We start from the raw sequence: 22,690 nt of genomic DNA, 5'->3' as shown, positions 1-22,690 counted from the left end.
AACTCATGAAAGTAAAGTCTTATGGACTGGAGGCATGAAGTTGCAATGGTACAGTAGTTCTCCGGAATATTCAGCCTCCCTGGACCCATAAAAGAGAAGAAAAGACTCCATTAAAGGACTTCAGCTCTTTTGTCAAGTAATCTGAGTAGCTCATCCACCAAGCCCTGGGTCAACCTACAGGTGCCTGTGTTTGGGTCAGGTGTCCACTTTTGGCCAATCAGTTGCATAGAGTGTCAGAGTCACATGGCAAAGCATGAGACCGTTTTTCTCAGCAAAAGAGGAATATAAGTAATGGACATTTTGAGACTACATGTACTATTCAAATTTGAGTTAAGTGATGAATTTGGAAAGAGATTTCACAGAAATATCCATTGTCTTCCAAAATATCAAATTATTGTTTTCTCTATGGAAACTATTTGTGGTTTCCAGGTATACTGAGTCTTTTTAATCCTTTTGATTAGCAAAAATGCAGTACAAATTTTAAAAGGATTAAAAACAGACAAAATGTCATTCGCATGCATGATTAAACAAATCCATAGCTAAATGTATAACAGGTCAAAATTGTCATGAAATATTATCTGTTATCAGTAAAATAGTCGTTAATATTGGTAAGTAATTTAAATACTGCTATTTGGGAAATTTAGAATGAACATTTTTAAAGCTTTTTCAGATGGTTTTAAAAAATTTTGCATAAGACAAATGAAAAATAACAATACACAATAATTTTGTCAAAATATTTATTATCACAGTATTCAAATGTGTTCATAAGCTTCTCTCCCACTATTCAGTGGCATCCAGATGTAAGCAATTCTGCTGGATTTATTTATCATCTGTAGTAATGTTGCTGCTGAAGCTCAAATTGGATGATGTAGAAAATCCCATTTCCTCAGTAAACCAGAGTGAACTGTCTTCTGATATATCTGAATTTCTCTCCAAAAGGGAAAGGTACCAAACGCTGGTTGAGATGTGCCACTAGTTTTATGACTTCCCATTTTGAGCAGATGTTGTTTATCTTTTTGTTGTAGAATTTACTGTTACAACTTTATTCTGATCCTAATGCAAAGTCTTTGCTGTTCACTGACCACACTTACCCTTCTGAGTAAGAGGAAAAGGATCCTGCCTGATGGGCTTCTGATTTTTGTAAGAGTATTTCATGAGCTTCTCTTAATATGTGGGAAGATTTGCACCAGTTTTTTTTGTTTTTTTGTTTTTTTGTTTTTTTTTTTTTTGCGGTACGCGGGCCTCTCACTGTTGTGGCCTCTCCTGTTGCGGAGCACAGGCTCCGGATGCGCAGGCTCAGCAGCCATGGCTCACGGCCCCAGCCATTCCGCGGCATGTGGGATCTTCCCGGACCAGGGCACGAACCCGTGTCCCCTGCATCGGCAGGCGGACTCTCAACCACTGCGCCACCAGGGAAGCCCTGCACCAGTTTTTTAATAGCTCTTTAGTATGGTAGGAAACTGATCCTCTTATTTTGGCCTTTCTACAGAGAGGAAAATAAAACTTTGAATAAAGTGAATTGCAAAGACATTGCAGTAGCAGTCTCAGTGGTCAAGAATTTTTGGCTTCCAAAAAGGATGGTTGCATTTCATTAGACGGTTCTTTTTTTTTTTTTGGCTGCGCGGCCTGTGGGATCTTAGTTCCCCAGCCAGGGATCAAACCCATGCCCCCTACATTGGAAGCGTGGAGTCTTAACCACTGGACCGCCAGGGAAGTCCCAAGGTTCCATTTTTACTGGGGAAAGCCAGTGTTTTACACTTGTTCACACCATGACTTTTCCTGCTGTTTTTTCAGATGTCCTGATTAACTTCCTAAAGGAGGTGGCCGCTGCTGCCCCTGCACTGCCGTTTTACTACTATCACATTCCTGCCTTGACAGGGGTAAAGAGTAAGTACTGCTTCTTTTCATGTTTCTTCACCTTCACCTCTCACATCGTACCCTATTTCACTAAGAAACCCCGACTCCACCCCACCTCACCCTGTATCACGAAAGCATAAGACTGTTGACTAGATGGTTCCAACAGCTCCAAAAGAAGTCACTCTTATCAAAAATAAGTCAGCTCTTATCAATCATTGACACCACCTTATAATGGAAGATTTTTAAGTATGAAAGACGAATTGACCCCTATGTACTTGTAGCAGACAACTTGTGTCTGTCACACACACCCCTCCGTCTTATGTGGAAGACATAGCCTGTAAGCCCCACTAAGACAGGGATTGGGTCTACTTTGTACCCTACTGTGTTCTAAGCACTTGGCACACAGGAAGGTACTCCGATCTCTTCTCACTTTTCTTTTAGGTTTTCTTTTATCATTATCATACTTCTCCAGCAAGAAGATTGTTACAGTTAGATGAAATTTATTAGGAGGTTATTTTTAAAATGCCATTCCTTTCTAAGTTCCTTAGAAGAAAAAATAGAAGTTGTGCTTTATAAATATCCATCTATTGTCTTCAAGGAACAGAAGATTTAGGGTTACAATTTGATACGTACAGAGGAACTAGGAGGCAAGGGCAAGTGATCATGTTCAATATGTTCAATCTGCAGCCAGTTGCAGCTGAGAGCAGCCCCTGGCAGCTCAGTGCAGATGTGTGGCGCTAGATGAGATGTTCTCTGTTATTTTCTGGGGGTGTACCGGTGAATGAGACATTTATTGTTTTGAACAGTTCGTGCTGAGGAGTTGTTGGATGGAATTCAGGATAAGATCCCCACCTTCCAAGGGCTGAAATTCAGTGACACAGATCTCTTAGACTTCGGGCAATGTGTTGATCAGAATCGCCAGCAACAGTTTGCTTTCCTTTTTGGGGTGGATGAGGTAAGTTTCCCCCTGGCATATCCCAGCAGGTTAGTTTCCCTCTGCAACAATTGATGTAGCCGCTTATATAGTAGCATCTTTTCTCTTCTCTTTTTCATCAAAGTTAATACTCTCTGTCTGTTTCTGATCAGCAACTGTTGAGTGCTCTGGTGATGGGAGCAACTGGAGCAGTGGGCAGGTAAGCAGGACTCATTTTTCCCAATGCTCATTAGTGTAAAATCCCCCACAGAAGCAGTCATCACCTGCGCAGTTGTATTTCTTGCAAGTACACCTTTTCTAATAGAAATTGCCTTTCTTTGCCACATTCTCTTAGTGAAAAGGAATGAACTAGGGCTTAGCACTTTGTTAGCGACTCAGTCACTCTTACAAGAAGCATCTGTTGCAGTTAGGGGTGAGGCACAGAAGCTGAGAGCATGCACAGAACTTCTTTATCAGAAATTATTTGGTTACAAATAACAGAATGCCATTCAAACTAGCTTATGTGAAAGAAGGTAAGTTATTATAAAATTTCATAAAACTCAAGGGGAGGAAGTGCAGTGAGGTCTCAGAGAAGATGAGAACCTAAAACTGCAAAGCTCTCAAGAGCCAAGGCAGACCGTTCTCCACCTGTGGTCCTTTGGACATCCCTTTATTTGCCTTTCTCTCCAGATGGGCTTTCTCTGCTTCAGCATGCATGTGGCCAGTCATGGGACCCAAATGGGGCATCTCAGGATATCACTGGATAGCACTGCCATGTCAGGTGTCCATGTAAGGTCCGGTCAGCTGCAGCTAGGAAGGTAGAATCGTGTGGCCTGATGCCTACTCAGCAGAAGGCCTAGGGACGTTCAATTTGGCATGTCTACTGCACATGTTAACCTAGTTCAGTAGCAATGTGCCTGCAAGCAGAATGACTGAACTATTTACATTAACTGAAAGTGTATTTCCTCCCTGTGGGAAAAGTACAGGGGAAGCAAAGTAATACTCATAGCATATCTTGGTGAGCATGGCTTTGATGAAGAGTAGTTGGGTTGGATGTAATGGTAAATAATGGTTCGTTCACTGAGCCAGGATGCCTACAACATCCATCATCACTACAGGCCATTTCCTCCAAGGAACCCTGAATGCCTGGATCTGCTGACCTTGGAAATTCTTTTTTTTTTTTTTTCTGGCTCCCATACTAGGCATTTTTATTCTGTCAACAGAATCTGAAAGCAAAGTACATTTGATTACACTTAATTTCTCCTTAATTATGATCACATTCCTCTCTAAATGAGGATACATCTGAGACCCCTGGGATTCAAATTAGAGTATTCTGAAACCCCTTAGACATTCATGCACATATTGCGACTTTGGGTGTTTCACATCTGCAGGTAACTTATCTCAATGATTATATTTTATTCTTCCCTACTTTTTTACGAGAAGATAATGTGAACTTCACGTTCTCAGAATGCCTTGTATTGACTCCAGGGACTACATTTATGAAGTACCAACAATATTCTGTTCCTGGTACACCAAGTTGAAACTCTTTTCTGATCCTGAGTTACTGTAGGAGAAGTCATTAGAAACTGGGGAAACATCTTTGTTCTGAATTTCTAGAACCTTCTGCCTTGCTGGTTTCTCTAAGAACTCAGTGATTAGTCTAAGATATTTGTCTTTATTGGTAGAGTTAGAGATTCTTTTTTAAGTCAGCAAGAACATTTTACGATATCAAATAACATTCTCATCTCCATTTTTTCTGAAATGTAATAGAATAAGCAGTATGAAGGGACGGTAAGCTTCTCGACAACTCTGTTGCCCTTCTTTGAGACATAGTTTCTTCACAGCAAAATGGAAACCACACCTACCTCACAGGGCTCTGAGAGGATTAGACATGGTTTATGTCAGGCACCCGGAATACAATAGTCAATAAATGGTCCTTGTATTATTATTATCCGTATTAATATTATTACTAGAAACTAGTCTCTGGGTAACATATAACTTGGCAAAGAATTTAGGTAATCTGCTAGTATTTGCCCCTTTTACTGTGGTGCTACATTCACCCAGTTCCTCAGCATAGGGTTTTTGGGACCCACCTCAGATACTACTTTTTTTTTGTTTTTTTTTTTAATTTATTTTTGGCTGTGTTGGGTCTTCGTTGCTGTGCGAGGGCTTTCTCTAGTTGCGGCGAGCGGGAGCCACTCTTCATCGCGGTGTGCGGGCCTCTCACTATCGCGGCCTCTCTTGTTGCGGAGCACAAGCTCCAGACGCGCAGGCTCAGCAGTTGTGGCTCACGGGTCTAGCTGCTCCGCGGCATGTGGGATCTTCCCAGACCAGGGCTCGAACCCGTGTCCTCTGCATTGGCAGGCAGACTCTCAACCACTGCGCCACCAGGGAAGCCCTCAGATACTACATTTTATCCACAGTTCTTAACCTAGCATTGGACCTCTGTGTGCGCCCTGGGCCAGGTGTTGCCCTCAATCACTCCTTGCCAAATACACCTCTGTCTTTCACTCTTTTTCTTTTTTCTAACTTGACCCTTTTCCTATTTTTCTCCCTTTTCTTTATTCCTTTTGGTGTTCTCTGCGTCCTCTGCACTGCTTAGTGTTGCTGGAAAACTCAGAACTGAAGACACCTGATCCTTTAATAGATTAGGGCCTAAAAACAGACGTCTGGAAGGCTTGGTAGATTTTTCCCTTTTGAGCATTAGAGGGGTTTGAGGAGCTGGACCTTCTCTCTAAGTTATTGATCCTGCAGATGTGCTGTTTTCTCTCCAGTACCTATAACTACCTGGGAAAAAAGACAAACCAGATGTTGGAGGCTTTTGAACGGAAGGACTTCTCCTCGGCCCTGAACCATCAGGTAAGCTTTCTTTTCCCTTCATATAAATCATAGCCTTTTTTCTTTCCCACTTGAGAATTCTTATTTTCTCTCATCGGCATTCCTACCACACCTGCCCTCCTTAAGATTGCCTAGCTGCTTCTTTCTGTATTTTCCTTCTTTTTCTTGTTTAAAACCAAACCTGTGCCCATTATCCATGTTTCGTGCATGTCTCATCAGGACAGGCCCCACACAGGAATGACTCTTTTCTGTTCCTCCTAGAAATGATCTTATTTTTAGTCTACATTCAAAGTATTTTTATGACTGTGAAATAATGGTGATAGATTTTTGGGGAAATGACCACATGCCATCCCCTTGAGAACTTCACACCTGAGTCACCAGAGTATATAAGGAAGCTATGAGGCTGGTGATCTACAAAGGGGAGACTTAATCCAAAGTCAGAGCAGGTCAGTCCTCTTTGCCCTGGAAATGTGCTGAGAACTGAAAACATTCACCAGGCAGGAAACAAGAGCTGAATAGGTGATCCAAAAGGAGACACTGGCTTTGAAACAGGAAGAGAAAAGCGGCAGGATCTGAAGTGTTCCAGGGAAGACCCCTGGGGAAAATGGTGGCTTGCTGTTAATGTTACAGGGAGGACAGCCTAGCTGTCCAGAGAAGGAAGAGCCTCACCGAAGGGTAGAACCAGCCCCACAGCTGGTAGTGTGTATATGTTAGGTAAACAGAATAAGGTGGAAAGAAATAGGGTAGGCACTACAGAGAAACTTCTGGAGGCCGAGAGGCCCAGGAACTTTCAGGATCATAAAAGTGACTGAGAGGAGTGTCCCAAGAAAATGAGTGAGAATGAAAGGCATAAGCAAGATCAGAGCAGGTGGTCAGTCCCAGTAAGTTTAGATAAGGGATCTTTTGAACAGGACAGGCCACCATCAGGGCAATCAGAAATTACAGAGCAGAAGTTGCAAAGCATCCTGGAGGTTTGAGGGAGTGACCTGAGCTCCAACCAAGAAGAGAACAGGAGGAAGCAGTTGCAAGCAGTGATTAAATACATCCCTACCCTTTAACCCTGAACACTGAGCAAGCCTAAATCTACTTCCTACTTAACTTAAAGTTTAAATAGCTTATTTAATATTCACCTTTATTCAGCCCCAGACCAGGTGAAGCTGAAAGCAGGAACAGCGTAAGGACTTAGGAAGCTATGTCAACTAGATTAAACATTGGCAAGACTTTGGTTTAAATTAAGATATGAAGTCTGAATTGTGTGGACTCTGCCATCTCTTTTCTTTTTTTTTAATTAATTAATTTATTTATCTTTGGCTGCCTTGGGTTTTCGTTGCTGTGCGCAGGCTTTCTCTAGTTGTGACAAGCGGGGGCTACTCTTTTTTGCGGTGCGCGGGCTTCTCATCGCGGTGGCTTCTCTTGTTGCGGAGCACGGGCTCTAGGCACGCGGGCTTCAGTAGCTGTGCCATACGGGTTCAGTAGTTGCGGCTCGCGGGCTCTAGAGCGCAGGCTCGGTAGTTGTGGTGCACGGACTTCGTTGCTCTGTGGCACGTGGGATCTTCCCGGACCAGGGCTTGAGTCCGTGTCCCCTGCATTGGCAGGTGGATTATTAACCACTGCGCCACCAGGGAAGTCCCTGCCATCTCTTTTCATATACGATTTTCTTTTTCCTAAGTTTCCCAGAAAAAATTATTTCTGAAAATTTCAACCTGTTCTGAGCTGAATGATGTGAAAATCGTAGGATGGAGTAAACTGTGAAACAGCTCTGATACGGAACCTTTCCACTTAGTGGTTTCTTTTATTGGCTGATTCAATTTCCATCTCTTTTTCTTTTTTTTCTTTTAGCCTACTCAAATAAATCATCTCACCCAAAACAGTATTGGTAAGCAGTTTAGTTTACCACATTCTGTTTTTTCTTACAGAAAGCAAGTGTGAGCAGGTCTCATTTACTCACTTATTAATATACCATGGGCTGAACTGAATATATAATTTCAATAAAACTGGTCTCTGCCCTAAAGGAGTTCGCAGTCAAGTGAAGAAACAGATAAATAAAAAGTTAGGGCTAAACTTACTCATTCTCATGGACTTTATTTTTGGCTGTGTTGGTCTTCGTTGTGGCGGCGAGCGGGAGCTACTCTTCATTGCAGTGCGCGGGCTTCTCACTGCAGTGGCTTCTCTTGTTGCAGAGCACGGGCTCTAGGCACGTGGGCTTCAGTAGTTGTGGCGCACGGGCTCAGTAGTTGTGGTGCACGGGCTTAGTTGCTCCGCGGCATGTGGGATCTTCCCGGACCAGGGCTCGAACCTGTGTCCCCTTCAGTGACAGGCAGATTCTTAACCACTCTGCCACCAGGGAAGTCCATCATTCTCACGGACTTAAATGCCATCTGTTATATTTACAAAGTGAAATGACACATGTACAGAGATATTCCTTATAGCATTTTTTATACTAGCAAAAGATAGAAACAGCCCAAATATCCACCCATAAGGAAATGGTTAAATACATTATGTTTGAGTTATTTAATGGAACTACATACAGCCCTTTAGAAGGATGAGATACTTTTATATGCACACATCTGGAGAGATCTCCCTGATACATTAAGTGTAAAAAAAGCAACAAAGTAGAGACTTCTGAATGTAATGTGCCATACTTTGTGTGTTAGGGAAAAAAAGAACATGTGCATTTATGTTTGTAAGGCTTGATATCAAAATTTTATTCTGCATTGAATTTTTTATTACTAGTATACAATTGATTAAAACAACATAAAAGTAAAATGTTATTGAAAATGCATCTCTTGATGAGATGAATGGGAATCTTTTTAAGAATTGCTTCATGAATTTGTGGATGAATATCCTTTAATGCTAGGATGAGTTAAAGTTCGGCATCAATACTATTTGTTTTTTGCTTTTATAGAAATAAGTGCTGTGATACCCTGTTTATATATATTAGTAGATAAGAATGGAAGAAACTTTGGTATAGCAATGTCACTCAGTTCTTCGAGCAGTTTTTGAGTCATATGCTTGATCATTTAATGATTTTCAACTGACAACCTGAATCACAACATTAAAAGCAAAGTTGAAAGGAAAAACTTGAAAACCCTATGATTCTTTAGAGGACTTGTTATCCATTAATTAAAGGAATCACTCTGTCAGCTCTCTTTGTGGATGTCAATACCAACATTTTGATTTGCTCCTTTATTTGGTTCCCAGAGGTGTCCCAAGGCAGTGATATAAGAGGTATGTCTTTATTTTTTCAAAAGTAGGAGAAGGACTGTGAAAAGGGAAATATAAAAGGACAAGCTACACCTCCATTATGTGCAACTTCTTATTCTGATCAATTTTAGAAATAGCACTTATGGAAGTTGAGGGTCTAGAAATTGCCATAAATCTTAGCCTTGACCAAGTGCCCCTGAGGTATCTTGGAAAGTACCCTAGAGGTTAGAGTACCCCAGTTTGGAAACTGCACTAGCTGATAAGTTTACCTCTGTAACCTAGGTGGGTAAAGGTTACCTTCCCCATCCTAACTCTCTGTTGTACAATTCCTTCATTGGAGCTTCTTTTCTTCATGGGCTCATTCCATAAAAGCTTATATACATGAAAAGATCCTACCTTATCCTGGGTAGATCTCAGTCATCCTCACGTGGCTGTTCTCCACTCCAAAAGACCCTCAGAAAACTAAGGTGTGTGGACTTTTTAGTTTGGGGTTTCTGCAATTTGACCTCTAAATTCTTTAAATTATCACAGTTTAGTAATTACTGACTATAGATTTGTTTGTTCCTTTCCAGTTTTGTATTCAGAGATTTATCAACTTTGTGGTCAAACTAGGTAAGTTTCCCGCTTTGTCTCCTACTGGAGAGTGTAAAGGAAATAGACTTTCTCGGAGCGTTTCAGAGAAGGTGATGAGGGACTTTCATCACTTTCTCTGAGGGTTCAACAAGAACACCTTTTAATCAGCTACAAGCAAAGTTTTATTCCTAATACTAACTTTCAGGGCCAATCCTATAAAATGGTAAAGTAAACCTAGTTGGAAGGTCTTGGCAACCTTCTACAAATCTCTCTCCTCCATCTTAGCACTTTGTTCACCTCCCCACTCTGCTCACACACCATTTTTTTAACCCCTTCTCTCCTACACCATCAACACTCCCTCCCTTTACTTGCCTCTGCTCATTAAAATTCTACTACCACACTATAACTGATGTAAGCCTAAGTGTTTAGAGGAAGGCAGTTTGAATACAGATCTTACTAAACTGTGAATGACTGACAGCTCTCCCAAGAGTATCTGCAATTTTAAAAGAGTTTATTAACACAAGTAAGCTTAAATGGATGGAGGTTTGAATAATATGACAATGTAAAGTTTGAGGGAAATACAGTGAATTTGAGTAGAGAAACCTCTCCACAGTCTCCTAAGTCTTATCCCATAACAAATGATAAATGCCACAATTCACTCCACTTCCGCAAGAGATTGGCCCTACCTGAGGACCTGGGTCAAGTCCAGGAAAAGTTTTAGGTTTATTCTTGGCAGACCTCCTACCTTCCTTTCGGAGCCTTTCTGCCTCTTCCTGGCAACTCCTCCCAAGCCCTAAGCACCTGTTATGTACTATGCCCCTCATTCTCACAGGGTTTTCAGCCAACTCTTTATCCTTCAAAGACAATGCTTCCCATTTGCTTTTCCACTTTGATGATTTTTGTCATATTTGTGTATCACCAGTACTATTATTACCTAATATCATTCCCTTGTCCTAAGCAATACTTCTCACAAAATCGTGGGTTTAGCATATGTTCCTAAAATGCATTAAAGTAGATTTTGAACTACTACTAGTTCTATAGTTTTTTAAAGAACTAAAAGTTTACCTGTACACGTAAGATCACTTTGCATACCAGCAGTGATTCTGCAGTAGTTTTGTAAAGTATAGCTGTAAGGTATTAGCTGAAAGGATTTACTCTTTTGCCAGATTTTTGGCATTTTAAAAGAGGCCTCTTGAAGACAGTTTTTATGATCTAAAAGAACATATCTTTAAAGAGCTCGTTTCAGACTTCCTTGGGGGTTGGAGTTTTCATGGTTTAGTCAAAGAAAGACTTTTTTTTTTCTTTCAGTTTTTTTGAGATAAAACTGACATGCAGCACTGTATAACCCTGTTTCTGTTTTATTATGTTTGTTCATTTTTTGTTTTTTAGATTCCACTTATAAGTGAAATCATACAGTATTTGTCTTTTTCTGTCTGACTTATTTCACTTAGCATAATACCCTCTAGGTCCATCTGTGTTGTCACAAACAGCAAGATTTCATTTTTTTTTTATGGCTGAGTAATATTCCATTGTATATAAGAGAGACTTAATCTTAATAAACATGATAAAGCCTTATCATGAAGGTAGGTCTCAGTCTTCCACCATTCATAATAAGCCTAGGAGGGCCATTTTGCATTTAGCAAAGTATATTCTATATATTTAGCCAAGCTAGTATTTTTCTTCCCAATGCTCAATTGTTACTGTAACCAAATTACCTTAGTAAAAGAAAGTTACTTCTCATACCTTTGATCCAAGAGCAATAGCCAGTTAAGAAAACAAATATCTTCCTGTGCTATATTCTGGATTACTTCCTTAGATCTACCTTCAAAATCACTAATTCTATCTTTAGCTATGTTTTCTACGTTTAGTTTTACTGATTATATATTTTTAATTTCCAGCATTTCTTTTTGGCTTTTTCTTCCAGATCTTCCTGTTCTTTATTTATATGCCCTTCTCTTAGCCTATAGCTTCTATTCTTACGTTTATCTCTGTGAAGCCTCTTTCAGAATTTTGTATCATCTTTTCTCAGGATGTAAAATTTGTCAGTTGTGCATTTGCTGTCTCTCATGCAGCTTCTTTTGCCTTGTGTGCTTTGTAATTTTTAACTCTGATTTCATCTTCAGAGACAGCTGTTTTCTGGAGAATCCATTATACTCTAGGTTGTGAGTTGTCCCATCAAATGATTTTACATTTGCCTCTGCTAGGACACTATAGTTTCATCTGTTCTAACCAGTCTTTAGGTATATTTCTTAGTATGGTTCCTGTACCAAGCACATAATGCAAATATGGATCCAGCATTCATATATGGCACAGGCTTGGGATTTCATTTATATGATTTTTTTCCTTCCACACCCTGGCAGAAGTCATGCTTCCTTGCCTCTCAGACCAGTGGGCCAGTTTTTTTTTTCTATTTCTTTTCATAGAAGGCTGGCTACCAGTTTTATATGGGGAGTTTAATTCCAGCTCTTTGCTGTGTACAGACTCAAGGCTTCATCTTGCATTCCTGCCCTAGTCTAAAACAGCAGCATTGAGTCATAAACTACCTTAAATAGTGCATTTCTCAGGTACTTCTTAGATTTGTTTGAACTAAATTGTGACCTAGTGACCAAGTCCTACATCATTCAATCCACAACAGTGTATCCCTGAATCAGATTATCCTCATGGACCACCGGCTTCAGCAACTCCTTACTACTCTGACCTCTTTATTCCTGATACTTCTTGTTCCTCCTTCTTGCTTCTGAGGTTGACTTTGAGTCTCACTTTGTTTTGTTTTACAGTTTGTCAATTTGTTAAAAAGTTCCCAGCATTTCTGTATGTTTAAAGCAGGAATAGGGATTTCCTACATCTGCTCAGTCTGCCATATTGACAAGAAATGTTCCCATCTTTTAGTTCCACTTTATCCTGTTATAGTAATCACTGTAAGAATATGATCTCTTCTTTCGAGTGTTTGTGGCAAAGTGGACAGTGCCAGCCATGTTTCCTCATTTATATTTTCCTGTCTAGGTTTTGGAGTGTCGCAGACCAAAGCCATCATGACTCTTGTCTCTGGGATTCCAATGGGCCCACCCCGGCTTCCACTACAGAAAGCCTCTAGGGAGTTTACTGATAATGCAGAAGCTAAACTGAAAAGCCTAGATTTCCTTTCTTTCACTGATTTAAAGGATGGAAACTTGGAAGCTTGTAGCTAGTGCCTCTCTATCAAATCAGGGTGTGTACGTTGAGATATAATCCACTTTGAATACTGCATTCATTTCTCAAAAACTTTTTAGATGAGTTTGAACTAAACTTTCCTAGCAAATGAAATCTTGCATCAATCAACAGGTATTTAAATACCTACTATGATCTTTTAAAAGTTTTAATTTATGAAGGGGCAAAAACTCTAAAAGGAGTTATGAGCCCTAAGTCATTCAATATGTCACAGAATTTTGGTGGAGAAGTTTTTGCATAAATGGATAATATGGAATCAAGAGGAAAATTGTAATTGATTAATTCCATCTGCCTTTGGGAGCTCCCATTATCTTGATTTCTGGTTGTTAATCCTATTTTAAAGTTTTCTAATTTTAAACCACCATAATGTACTTTCATTTTAATAAATATTCATTTGGAATCTGGGACAACTCTGAGCTATTGCATTTAGGCAGACATGCTAACTTTAATGCCAAATTACAGTGGGACTCAACTATGCACAACTGTTAACAAACCAGTTCACTTGGCTGCTCAGTCTAACTCTAGAATATCTGCTTTTGGATTAATTGCGATGTCGCAGTTTTCCCCAAAAACATTGGGTTAGGTGAAGACTTGCTTCAGTTACTATAACCAAAGGGCCATTAGGGTGGTTTTCACATAACAAAGGAAAGGCCTTCCCCAAAGATGAATTCAAGTCTCTTAATTGTTGCTATAGAGAACTTCTCAAAGTTTCGAAGAACCAAAGAGCTCTCTGCTCTGGGCACCACAGACTTCCCCTTTCCTCACTGAGAAGAAAGTGTCCCTCAACAGTGCCCTGAATTATTGGAAATGAAAGCCAGCATCCCTTCTGCCGTGAGCCCAGGGGCTACTTACTGTTATTTCCCAGTCACATTTTCACACAGTCACTTTTCAGTGATAAGAGATTTAGGGAGGACCTAAAGATTTAACTTTAACTTTCTCTACACACCTTCTTTACTTTTTTCTTTTTCTGGACTATATAACTGGCTGCTCAGTCTCCTCTCTAACAAACCCTGGTACATGCCTTCCAGTAACAAAGTGTACTGATGGTCAATCCTTAGTGATTTTAAACTGGACTATCCAGTCTAATAACTACCTAAGATTTTATTTTGTTTCTTATCTAATTAGTCTGCTCATTGGCAGAGGAGAAGTATTTGAAATTCATATCAGTTTACTCTATATATTTTTTAATTTTTAAAAATTAAAAAGAAAATGTTTGCAAAATGAGAATTTGAAATGATCAGTGGATTTAATTATCTTTGCTACCCTTCTCTTTATATCTCCTCACTCCTTTTTTGCCCAGGAATAAAACACACTGTTTTCTCATAATTCTCTCACCTTTAGGAGTCAGGTATCTGAATTAGAAATTGAACAACGGTGGCTTATGTGAGCTTATATTCTACCTCACTGAAACTTTTCTCTATAGCCGTTAATTTCCTGAAAGAAGAAAAGTGAGGTTTTTGTTAGTCTTTGGTTCTGAGGATGTCATATCCCTACTTAATGATACTAAAGCCAAATTAATTTTTCAGTGAAGATAAATATTGGATATCCACTAAGCAATGAACTCTGCTTTTCTTTTTTTGCTCTTCTGAAATTAGTGCTTGGAGGGCTTTTAACATGATTAATGAGATCTTGTGAACACAAAGTTAGTTAAACAAAATGACCAAGGGCTGAGTTTAGCTCTATGTATTTTAACATCCAACTCCGTAGAAACAAGGGACTTCTCTGGTGGCGCAGCGTTTGGGACTCCATGCTCCCAGTGCGGGGGGGCCTGGGTTCAATCCCTGGTCTGGGAACTGGATCCCACATGCATGCCGCAACTAAGGAGCCTGTGAGCCGCAAATAAGGAGCTGGCCTGCTGCAACTAAGACCCAGTGCAACCAATCAGGGAAGCACAAAAGAGAAAACCATTCTACAATTTAATACATACAGTGTCATTAGTGGTTTTTTACAGTTTGCTTTTGAGGATAATCTACTGAATTTTTCTGCCAATGACATTTCAGAGTGAAGTTGTCTTCAGGAGTAGACTTCCACAGAGAATCAAGAGTATAACAGTCCAATATATTTTACAGGTGATACCTGACAGTTTATGAGTAGCTGCAGATCACTTTTTTCTCCATTTTTTCCCCAAAGTCTTGGGTGATGAACAGGAATCATGACTCTCACCACCACTATAGTGTGCTCATATAAAGTTTTAGCAGCTTTCAAAATGGAGTTAGGAGAATCCAGGCCAACAAGTTGGCCCAGAACGTATTTCATTTCTTTAGTGGTTCCCTTAGCCATCTGGTTACCTGGATGAGTTTGAACATATGGATGTGCCAGAAGCTCAGGAGTGGATACCCTCTGTTTAGGGTCCCTTAGTAAACAACACTTTAACAGATCTTGAAGAAGGTATAAATGGAAAATAGGGAAAGGTGTTTAGCAACGTCACTGGGAAGCCTGTGCAGAGTGCACCTAAATGCAAGTCACATCACGCTAATTTGTTTGTGTTGGCCTTCTAGAGGAAGGAAAACCATTAGAAAACTTTCAGGTTTTTTTTTTTTTTTTTTTTTTTAAAGAAAGAAACAAATGAATGTTATACAGCAGTGGGTTGCTAATAATGCCTTTAAACAAAAGTAAAATTTTGGAATATTATGAATTTATTGTTATCTTTGAATTTAGCGTTTAATGTCAAAACTACAGTAATGATGTGAAATATCTTATTTATCACAGTACTAAAAGCTGATTTTTAACATCTTTTCCAAAGTGGAAATCTGAGATTAGTTCATTGGAGATGGTCGGAAGGTCAGAGTGATTTCAGGGGCTGGTATTGTTACTGAGTCCAACAGCACCTCTTAGCCAGTGTTATCCATAAGATTTCAGTCCAAGGAGTAGTAGAGAGTTGGGTTCAATATAGTATGAAATGGAAAACAGTATAACATGGTTTTGTGGGAGGCAGGGTTGGCCTTATGCTTCTATGTCTGACCTCAGGCTGTGTGGGTTCAAGTCCCAGCTCCACCACTTACTATCTGTGTGACTACAGCATTATGTTTTTAAATATAAATTTAGTAATTTTATTATTTTATTTCATTTACTTTGGGCTGAGTTGGGTCTTTGTTGCTGCTCGGGAGCTTTCTCTAGTTGTGTCGAGTGGGGGCTACTCTTCATTGCGGTGCACGGGCTTCTCATTGCCTTGGCTTCTCTTGTTGTGGAGCACGGGCTCTAGGCATGCAGGCTCAGTAGTTGTGGCACACGGGCTTAGTAGTCGTGGCTCACAGGCTTAGTTGCTCCGCAGCATGTGGGATCTTCCTGGACCAGGGCACGAACCCGTGTTCCCAGCATTGGCAGGTGGATTCTTAACCACTGTGCCACCAGGGAAGTCCCTACAACATGTTATTTAACTTCTCAGCCATTCATTTATCTCATTGATAGCATGAGAATTATAATATCTATTTTCTGGGGTTATTATGAGGATTACACATATGAAGAAGGTCTCAGAATAGTGTCTGGCACATCTTAGGCACAGTGAAGTGTTAGTTATTGTTAGTTTTTATAGCTATCCAAGGCATTCGGTGTATGTTCTTTATACAACAGAGAGAAGCATTACATTGCTGCTAAACCTTTTAACTCAATAGGTGCCAAAATAAAGTCGAAAATGATAGGAAACCCAAGAATTGAAATTTGCATTTATTATTACTGGAGTCCAGATCATAGTGCCACCCTCAGATTTTTTCGTAGGTTGGGAATTTCTGACTGTGCTTCTAACAGCAGAGGATGGGGAATGGAAAATATCTGTGGGTTCTTGAATGATCCATGTATCACTATTTGGAACAAACAAAATGAGAGAATGACTTTTGCTAAGTGATTTCAGAGGAACAAGCAGGTCAAAGAGGCATAGATGAAAAAAGTCATCATCATTGAAAGATTTGAAGTATTTATGTGTGTATGGGATAGGAAGGTATGTGACATGACTTTTTGTTTTAAAAATGACACTCTTGAAGCAGTGTGATGAGTAGATTGGAAGACAGACTGGGAACAGGTAAACTGTTAGGTGGCCTATTGTGATAGGTAACCAATGGTGGAGCCACTAAGGAAGTGGCAGCAGGGATGGAGGGGAGGGAATGGAACGAAAAATATTTAGAAAGAATCAACAGAACCTAGATATGGAAGATACAGTTGGCCCTCTGTATGCGCGGGTTCCACATCCAAGGATTCAACCAACTACAGAAGGGAAATATTAAAAAAAAAAAAAAAAAAAAAAAATTCCAAAAGGTTCCAAAAAGCAAAACTTGAATATGCCTCATACTGGTAACTATTTACATAACATTTACATTGTAGGTATTATAAGAAATCTAGAGATGATTTAAAGTATACGGGAGGATATCCTATAGGTTATATGCAGACACTATGCCATTTTATTTAAGGAACTTGAGCATCTGTGTATTTTGGTATCTGCAAGGGTCCTGGGACCAATCCCCTGTGGATACTGAGGGACGATTGTACTTGCATTTGTTATTTCATGTAACAAATCACCCCTAAACTTAGCAGCTTAAACCTGGAAACATTTATGAATTCACACAATTTCTGAGGGTTGGGAACGAGGAGCAGCTTAACTGGGTGGTTGTGGCACAGAGGTTGTCAGAAGGTTGCAGTCAAGCTATCGGCTAGAGCTTTACTCATCTCAAGGTTCAATTGGAGCTGGAGAACCTGCTTCTAGATTCACTTACCTGTAGTTGTGGGCAGGCCTCTGTTCCTTGCTGGCTCTTGGCCAGAGGCTTCAGTTTCTCACAACATTATGGCAGCTTTCTTCACCCAGAAAGGGAGATCTAGAGAGATCCACGAGAGAGAGAGAGATGGCACACAAGTGAGCCAGAGCTCAAAATAGAAGCCACAGTCTTTTAAAGCAATCTCAGAAGTAGCCTACCATCCCCTTCTGTATGCTATTAGTCGAAAAGGACAACCCTAGGACAATGTAGGATGGGACTACACAGGGAATGAATTCCAGGAGGAGAGGATCATTGTTGGCCATGTTGAAGGTTGCCTACCACAATAATAAAAGAATCAGAATTGACACCCAGGAATCAAAGCCTGTGGGACATCATGTAGAGAGGCCCACCAAGCGTTTATGTATATTGATCTGAAGTTCAAAAGGTTTGGATAGGAGATAGAGGTTTAGAGGGTATCAACACATAGATAGTAGTTAAAACCATGGGAAGAATAAGATTGTCCAGGCAGAGCATATATAGAGTGCTAAGAACAGAAACTGGGCATGATTGGCATTTGGTGTGCCTACAGAGGAAGTTGCATAGGAGTCTGAGATGGACTGATCAGAGACAAGAGAGCAGAGCTGTGCTCGGAAGAACTCCGAAGTCCTCAAATGTGAGGGGTGGTGATGCTCAGAGAAGATTTGCTTCAGGAGTCTTATCCTTAGAGGAGAATGCAAAGCTCAGAGGAAAATGGGCAGCTGGCAAATGTCACCAGCCCCAAAGGACCAGGGTCTCCCAGCCACCGCTGAAGTCCTCCTTGAAGCGTGGAAAGCCCTGGAACCTCAGCAGTTGGGTACTATGTAGGTTCCATTCCCAACCACCTTGTTGCTCGGGACACAGACTCTAGGGCAGCTCAGAAGCAGCACAACTCACCATCGACTTCCCAAGCTGCAGGGCAGGAGGCTGGAGCTGGAAGACCAGCATCCACCCCACCCCTGGCTCAAGGGAAGGGAAGACTAAACCCAGGGCAGCTGAAGGACCTGCCCAGACCAAGGCCAGTGGTAAGCTGGTAAATGGTTAGTAACTGGCTCTGGCAGAGGATGCGGGGGAAAGGGCCCAGACTTGTAGCATTTGCCTATTTCTATGGTTAGATACTCCCACCATGGGATGAGGATCAAGATGGCAGAGTAAGAGGATGTGGAGCTTACCTCCCCCTATAAATACATCAAAAACACATCTACGTGTGGAAAAAGTCTCACAGAAAACTAACCGGAAACTGGCAGAAGAAGTCCTGTGCAACTAAGGCTGCAAGAAAGATTCCCATGTAATCAGGTAGTGTTACCGAGTCTAAGCTCGCTCTGCTTGTCGCACGACACGGCAATAAATCGGGAGACGAGGTGCTGAGGCAAGGAATACATAAAGTCGGCAGACCAAGAAGATGGCAGACTAGTGTCTCAAAAAACCATCTTATCGGGGTCTGGATGCCAGTTTCTTTTATAGAACAGAGAGGGGGAGGAGGTGAGGAAGTAAAGTAAAAAGGCCACACGTTTTGCAAATATCCCCTGGAATGCCCAGCCTCGGGGAGGGGATGTGTTAATTTCTTCTTTCTAGCAGCCATTCCCAGGTGGACAGGGTTGGGATGTTTCCCTGAACAAAGGCACTTTGGTTTAACATTCAGGCAGAGGGGCAGGGTTCCCTGAGGCAGGCCATTGTATAGACAGTATCCTTTCAGTGAACAATTAGCAACAAAAAGCAAACGTTAAAGTAAAGAAGCAGGGCTTCCCTGGTGGCTCAGCCTGCTGAGGCAGGGGACACAGGTTCGTGCCCAGTCCGGGAGGATCCCACATGCCGCGGAGCAGCTGGGCCCGTGAGCCATGGCTGCTGAGCCTGCGCGTCCGGAGCCTGTGCTCCACAACGGGAGAGGCCACAACAGTGAGAGGCCCGCGTACTGCAAAAAATAAAATAATAATAATCATAAATAAAGTAAAGAAGCAGATCCAACATGGAGTCAGGGTTGGGTCTTCCCTGTTACAGTAGGATGGGAAGAAAGGCATCGGGTGGAGACCTGTGACTTTGGGAGGGGACTAAGGAAAAGGGATATCGCACAGGTGGACACTAGCCCTGAGGAGTGATCAGGTCGAGCCACACACTGGGCATTCGAGTCCTGGGGTCCTACGCAGAAGGATAAGCCCCTTTGGCTGCTTGGAGGACCACTGGGACAGATAAAAAGGCTGGAGGAGCCTAGACTCCACTTGAGAGGAGTGCGCAGGTGCTGGTTTGCCATCAGACACGGTGGAGAGAGGTCTGCCCTAGCGGCTGCCTCCTTGCTATGCTCCCCAGTCTAAGCTAAGAGAACAAACACCCTGGCCCCACTTATTCCACACCACAGCTTGGCAATGGACCTAGGGCAGCCAGGACCTGGGAAAAGACTTGATCTAGGGATGCCTAGGTAACCCAGGGGCCTGGGGTGTGGTCCAGGAGGGGCAGCAGTGGCCATTGTTGGCACTCACTCAAACAGCACCACAGAAGCAGTCCAGACTTCTCATGGCAGCCCAGCCACTTAAACCACTATGACCCTCAGTCCCAGCCTGGTGAATGCGCTGGCCCCAACCACTCCATACCGTAACTTTGCATTAGATGTGGGATGGCCACAACTGGGGAAAAGACATGACTTTGGGCTGCTTCTGAGCAGAGCTGTAGATGCCTACAAAGGCAGCACATTGAACATCTGTAAGCACACGAGCCCCATTTACTTCACCACTCCCCTCCTTTGAGGCAAAGGCTTCAGTGCCCGGGAGGAGTAAAAACATACACTTAAAGAGAACAAAGCCAGCCTGACTCCAACCCTCAGGGCTCTCGCTCCAGCAACTCGGAGCAGAGCCCACCCCTGACAGTGTGGTGACAGCCACTGAACAGAGAGGAAGTCCCACCTCACACCGTGCACAGGCTCTAGCTCCTCCAGCACCAGTCACACCCCCTATCAAGGTGATAGTGGCCAGCACACCCTGAGAAAACATGTGGCTGATGTCCGCATGAAATCCAGTCCTCACACCAGAGACACTGGGGAAACAGTCTACATAGGGATGCTCCCACATAAAAACACCTATTCAAGACTACGACAGTTAACTGTTTTCACCTAAATTCATAAAGTTAAGTAAAATGAAAAGACGGAGGAACTTCTCTGTAAGGCCAACTGGCCCGAGGTAGAGGAACACAATCAGATTCACAGGTTGCATCAGACCGAATTCTCCGGACCACCCAGTTCCAGAAACTGCCCTGGAGACATTCCGGACCACCCAGTTCCAGAAACTGACCTGGGGACTTTGAACCCGGCCCAGCCTTCCCGCCTTTCGAGGGGCGGGACCAACGGTCCCCCAGGATACCCGAAAAGACCACCAAATAAGGAATACCCTGCGCCCTCCCAGATTCACCACAGCCCTTTCCCTTCTTCCCCTATAAAATCTTGCCCAACCCTCGCCCGGGTGCGACTTCTCTGGCCCCTTTCTCTCGGACCAGTGAACCTCGCCCGGGAGCGCTCCCTAATAAAGCTCACTTGAAGCTTTCCTCTGTTTCGCGGTGCCGTTTGTTAAGATCCGACCTTACACTCAATTGAAAGAGCAACAGAAAACCCCAGAAAAAATAATGAAACACATAATCAGTCTACCAGACAATGAATTCAAAAAGTTGGTAATAAAAATGCTGTGTTCATTATCTGCTACAAAACACTTGCAATTCACTTATGCTAGTTGGGTTTCACTTATCATAAAAAAAAAAACCCTGCTGCTTTAAGCACCCTGGAAGGGGACAAAGAAACAAAAGATTAACGTGTTTCCCCGAATGATTTTGTTCCTATTTGAAGAGAGCAAACACATGGAGAAAATAAAAGAATGAGTAATGCTCGAGAATGCTGTGTTATTCTGATCATGGGAGCAACAGAGTTTTAAAGGGATTAATCACAGTAAGCTAGAAGAGTTGGGAAAAAACGTAGTGAGAGAGGTGAAATATGAGGATGATAGGTATGATGGGGCCTGATAATTGATTAGCCTGGATTCTGTGGAACAACCCCTGGTGAAATATTTTGTATTGTTGCCTCCGTGGGAAGCACTAGAGTTCAAAAACTTAAGTGACTACTACAATCGTTAAGAATCCAATTTATTCCAAAGACTCTGAAGACAAGAGGCTACCCAATGTGAGCAAAAACAACCTTGCAGTTTTTGTCTATTCATTAAACTAGTTTTTACTGAGCACTGGATGTACCAAGCACTGCAGCGAGCTAGCCAGGCAGGGTTCCTGCCTTCACTGAGCTTATGTCTTCCAGGAGACGTTCACGTTAGAGTATCTGACTCACTCCACCACCACCTACTGAACACCTATTGTGTGCCACATACACATGATAAAAGTCCCTTCACATGTCACCCTGTTCAATTGCCTCAACAACCCTATAAAGTTAGCACCTGAGATTTCCAGTTCTGTCTTCGAAGGGCACCTCATCTACCACAGGTCCCTATGACAGAAGCTGCAAAACATTTTGCTGCATTAAAATGCTACAGGCCCCCAACTCGCAAAAAACTTTCAAAAGTAGGTATTGCACTACAGGAAGAAGCAGGGCTGGGGCGCCCGGGGCCAGGCGCAGCGGATCTCCCAGCCGACGAGACTCTACCAGCCGCTTGGTAGCTGCAGCCCCGCCCTCCCTCTGGGCGCCCTTTGTCCCAAGCTCGCTTTCTGCGCATGCTTAGCGTAGTGACCCCGCCCTCCTTGGCGCCGCGATCGGAGCCATTTCGCCGCCGCTGCTGCCTCTGACTCCGTGCGTTTGGGTTTGCGTTCGCTGTGTGTCCGTCGCTAAGGCCGAAGCTACGGACCGTCCTAAGAGGGCTGTGCTCTCGGGTACCAGGAAGCGGACGCCGGTAAGGGAAAGACGTCCTTGTCACTCGTTGGGCCCCGCGGCTCTGCCGCCTGGCTTTGTTGCCAGGCGCGGGCGGCGGGGGCGGGGAGGGGGAGGGGAGCCGCCCCGCCGGATTCCCGGATTGCGCGTTGCGTGCTGCTGGCCGCGCCGCGCTTGCGCTGTTCGGGGCCGCGAGGTGGCCCCCGGTTCTCCGCGCAGCTGGTCACGGTCCCGGCTCCGGAGCAATCAGACCCCACTTTCTCCTCCGTCTTGCTCGCGGCGTTGGCGCTGTCGCCCTCGCCACAGAGTGAAAGGGGGTGAATCGTGTGAGGGTGAGCCCGTCGAGGCGCCACCCACGCCTAGGGCCCATGCCACAAATACTGGGTGCTGTCCTGCGGGTGCTGTGGACAGAGTAAACAGGTTAGGCACAGTCCTTGCCCTTCCCTCCCAGAGGTTGCGGTCGTGGCGCGGGGGTGGCAGTAGGGAAACAAATGTCTGCAGGTTTCGGTAAAAAGATCATGAGGAATTAGTGTA

The 22,690-nt window shown here is 42.8% G+C and overlaps 2 protein-coding genes across 7 annotated transcripts in view; both read left to right on the top strand.

Annotated features, from left to right (window-relative positions):
* Positions 1-13,002, top strand: part of NPL (N-acetylneuraminate pyruvate lyase) — a 37,770-nt gene extending 24,768 nt beyond the window's left edge. For all 6 annotated transcript variants that reach the window (XM_089910277.1, XM_089910273.1, XM_022593309.2 and 3 more), the window contains 6 exons: positions 1,795-1,887; positions 2,664-2,812; positions 2,944-2,990; positions 5,545-5,629; positions 9,385-9,424; positions 12,389-13,002. In XM_089910277.1, the coding sequence (XP_089766403.1) occupies positions 1,795-1,887; positions 2,664-2,812; positions 2,944-2,990; positions 5,545-5,629; positions 9,385-9,424; positions 12,389-12,573 (599 nt within the window). In that variant the 3' untranslated portion in view covers positions 12,574-13,002. The remainder of the gene's footprint in view (positions 1-1,794; positions 1,888-2,663; positions 2,813-2,943; positions 2,991-5,544; positions 5,630-9,384; positions 9,425-12,388) is intronic.
* Positions 13,003-22,015: 9,013 nt separating this feature from the next.
* Positions 22,016-22,690, top strand: part of DHX9 (DExH-box helicase 9) — a 54,547-nt gene continuing 53,872 nt past the window's right edge. The window contains exon 1 of the mRNA XM_022593307.3: positions 22,016-22,178. The gene's annotated coding sequence lies outside the window, so the exon portion shown is untranslated. The remainder of the gene's footprint in view (positions 22,179-22,690) is intronic.

The sequence above is a fragment of the Delphinapterus leucas genome, chromosome 1 (assembly GCF_059928025.1).
Source record: "Delphinapterus leucas isolate spDelLeu-1000000601 "Yukka" chromosome 1, BTC_Dleu_Yukka2, whole genome shotgun sequence".
Lineage (NCBI taxonomy): Eukaryota > Metazoa > Chordata > Mammalia > Artiodactyla > Monodontidae > Delphinapterus > Delphinapterus leucas.
This window is presented reverse-complemented; position numbering and strand designations above follow the sequence as displayed.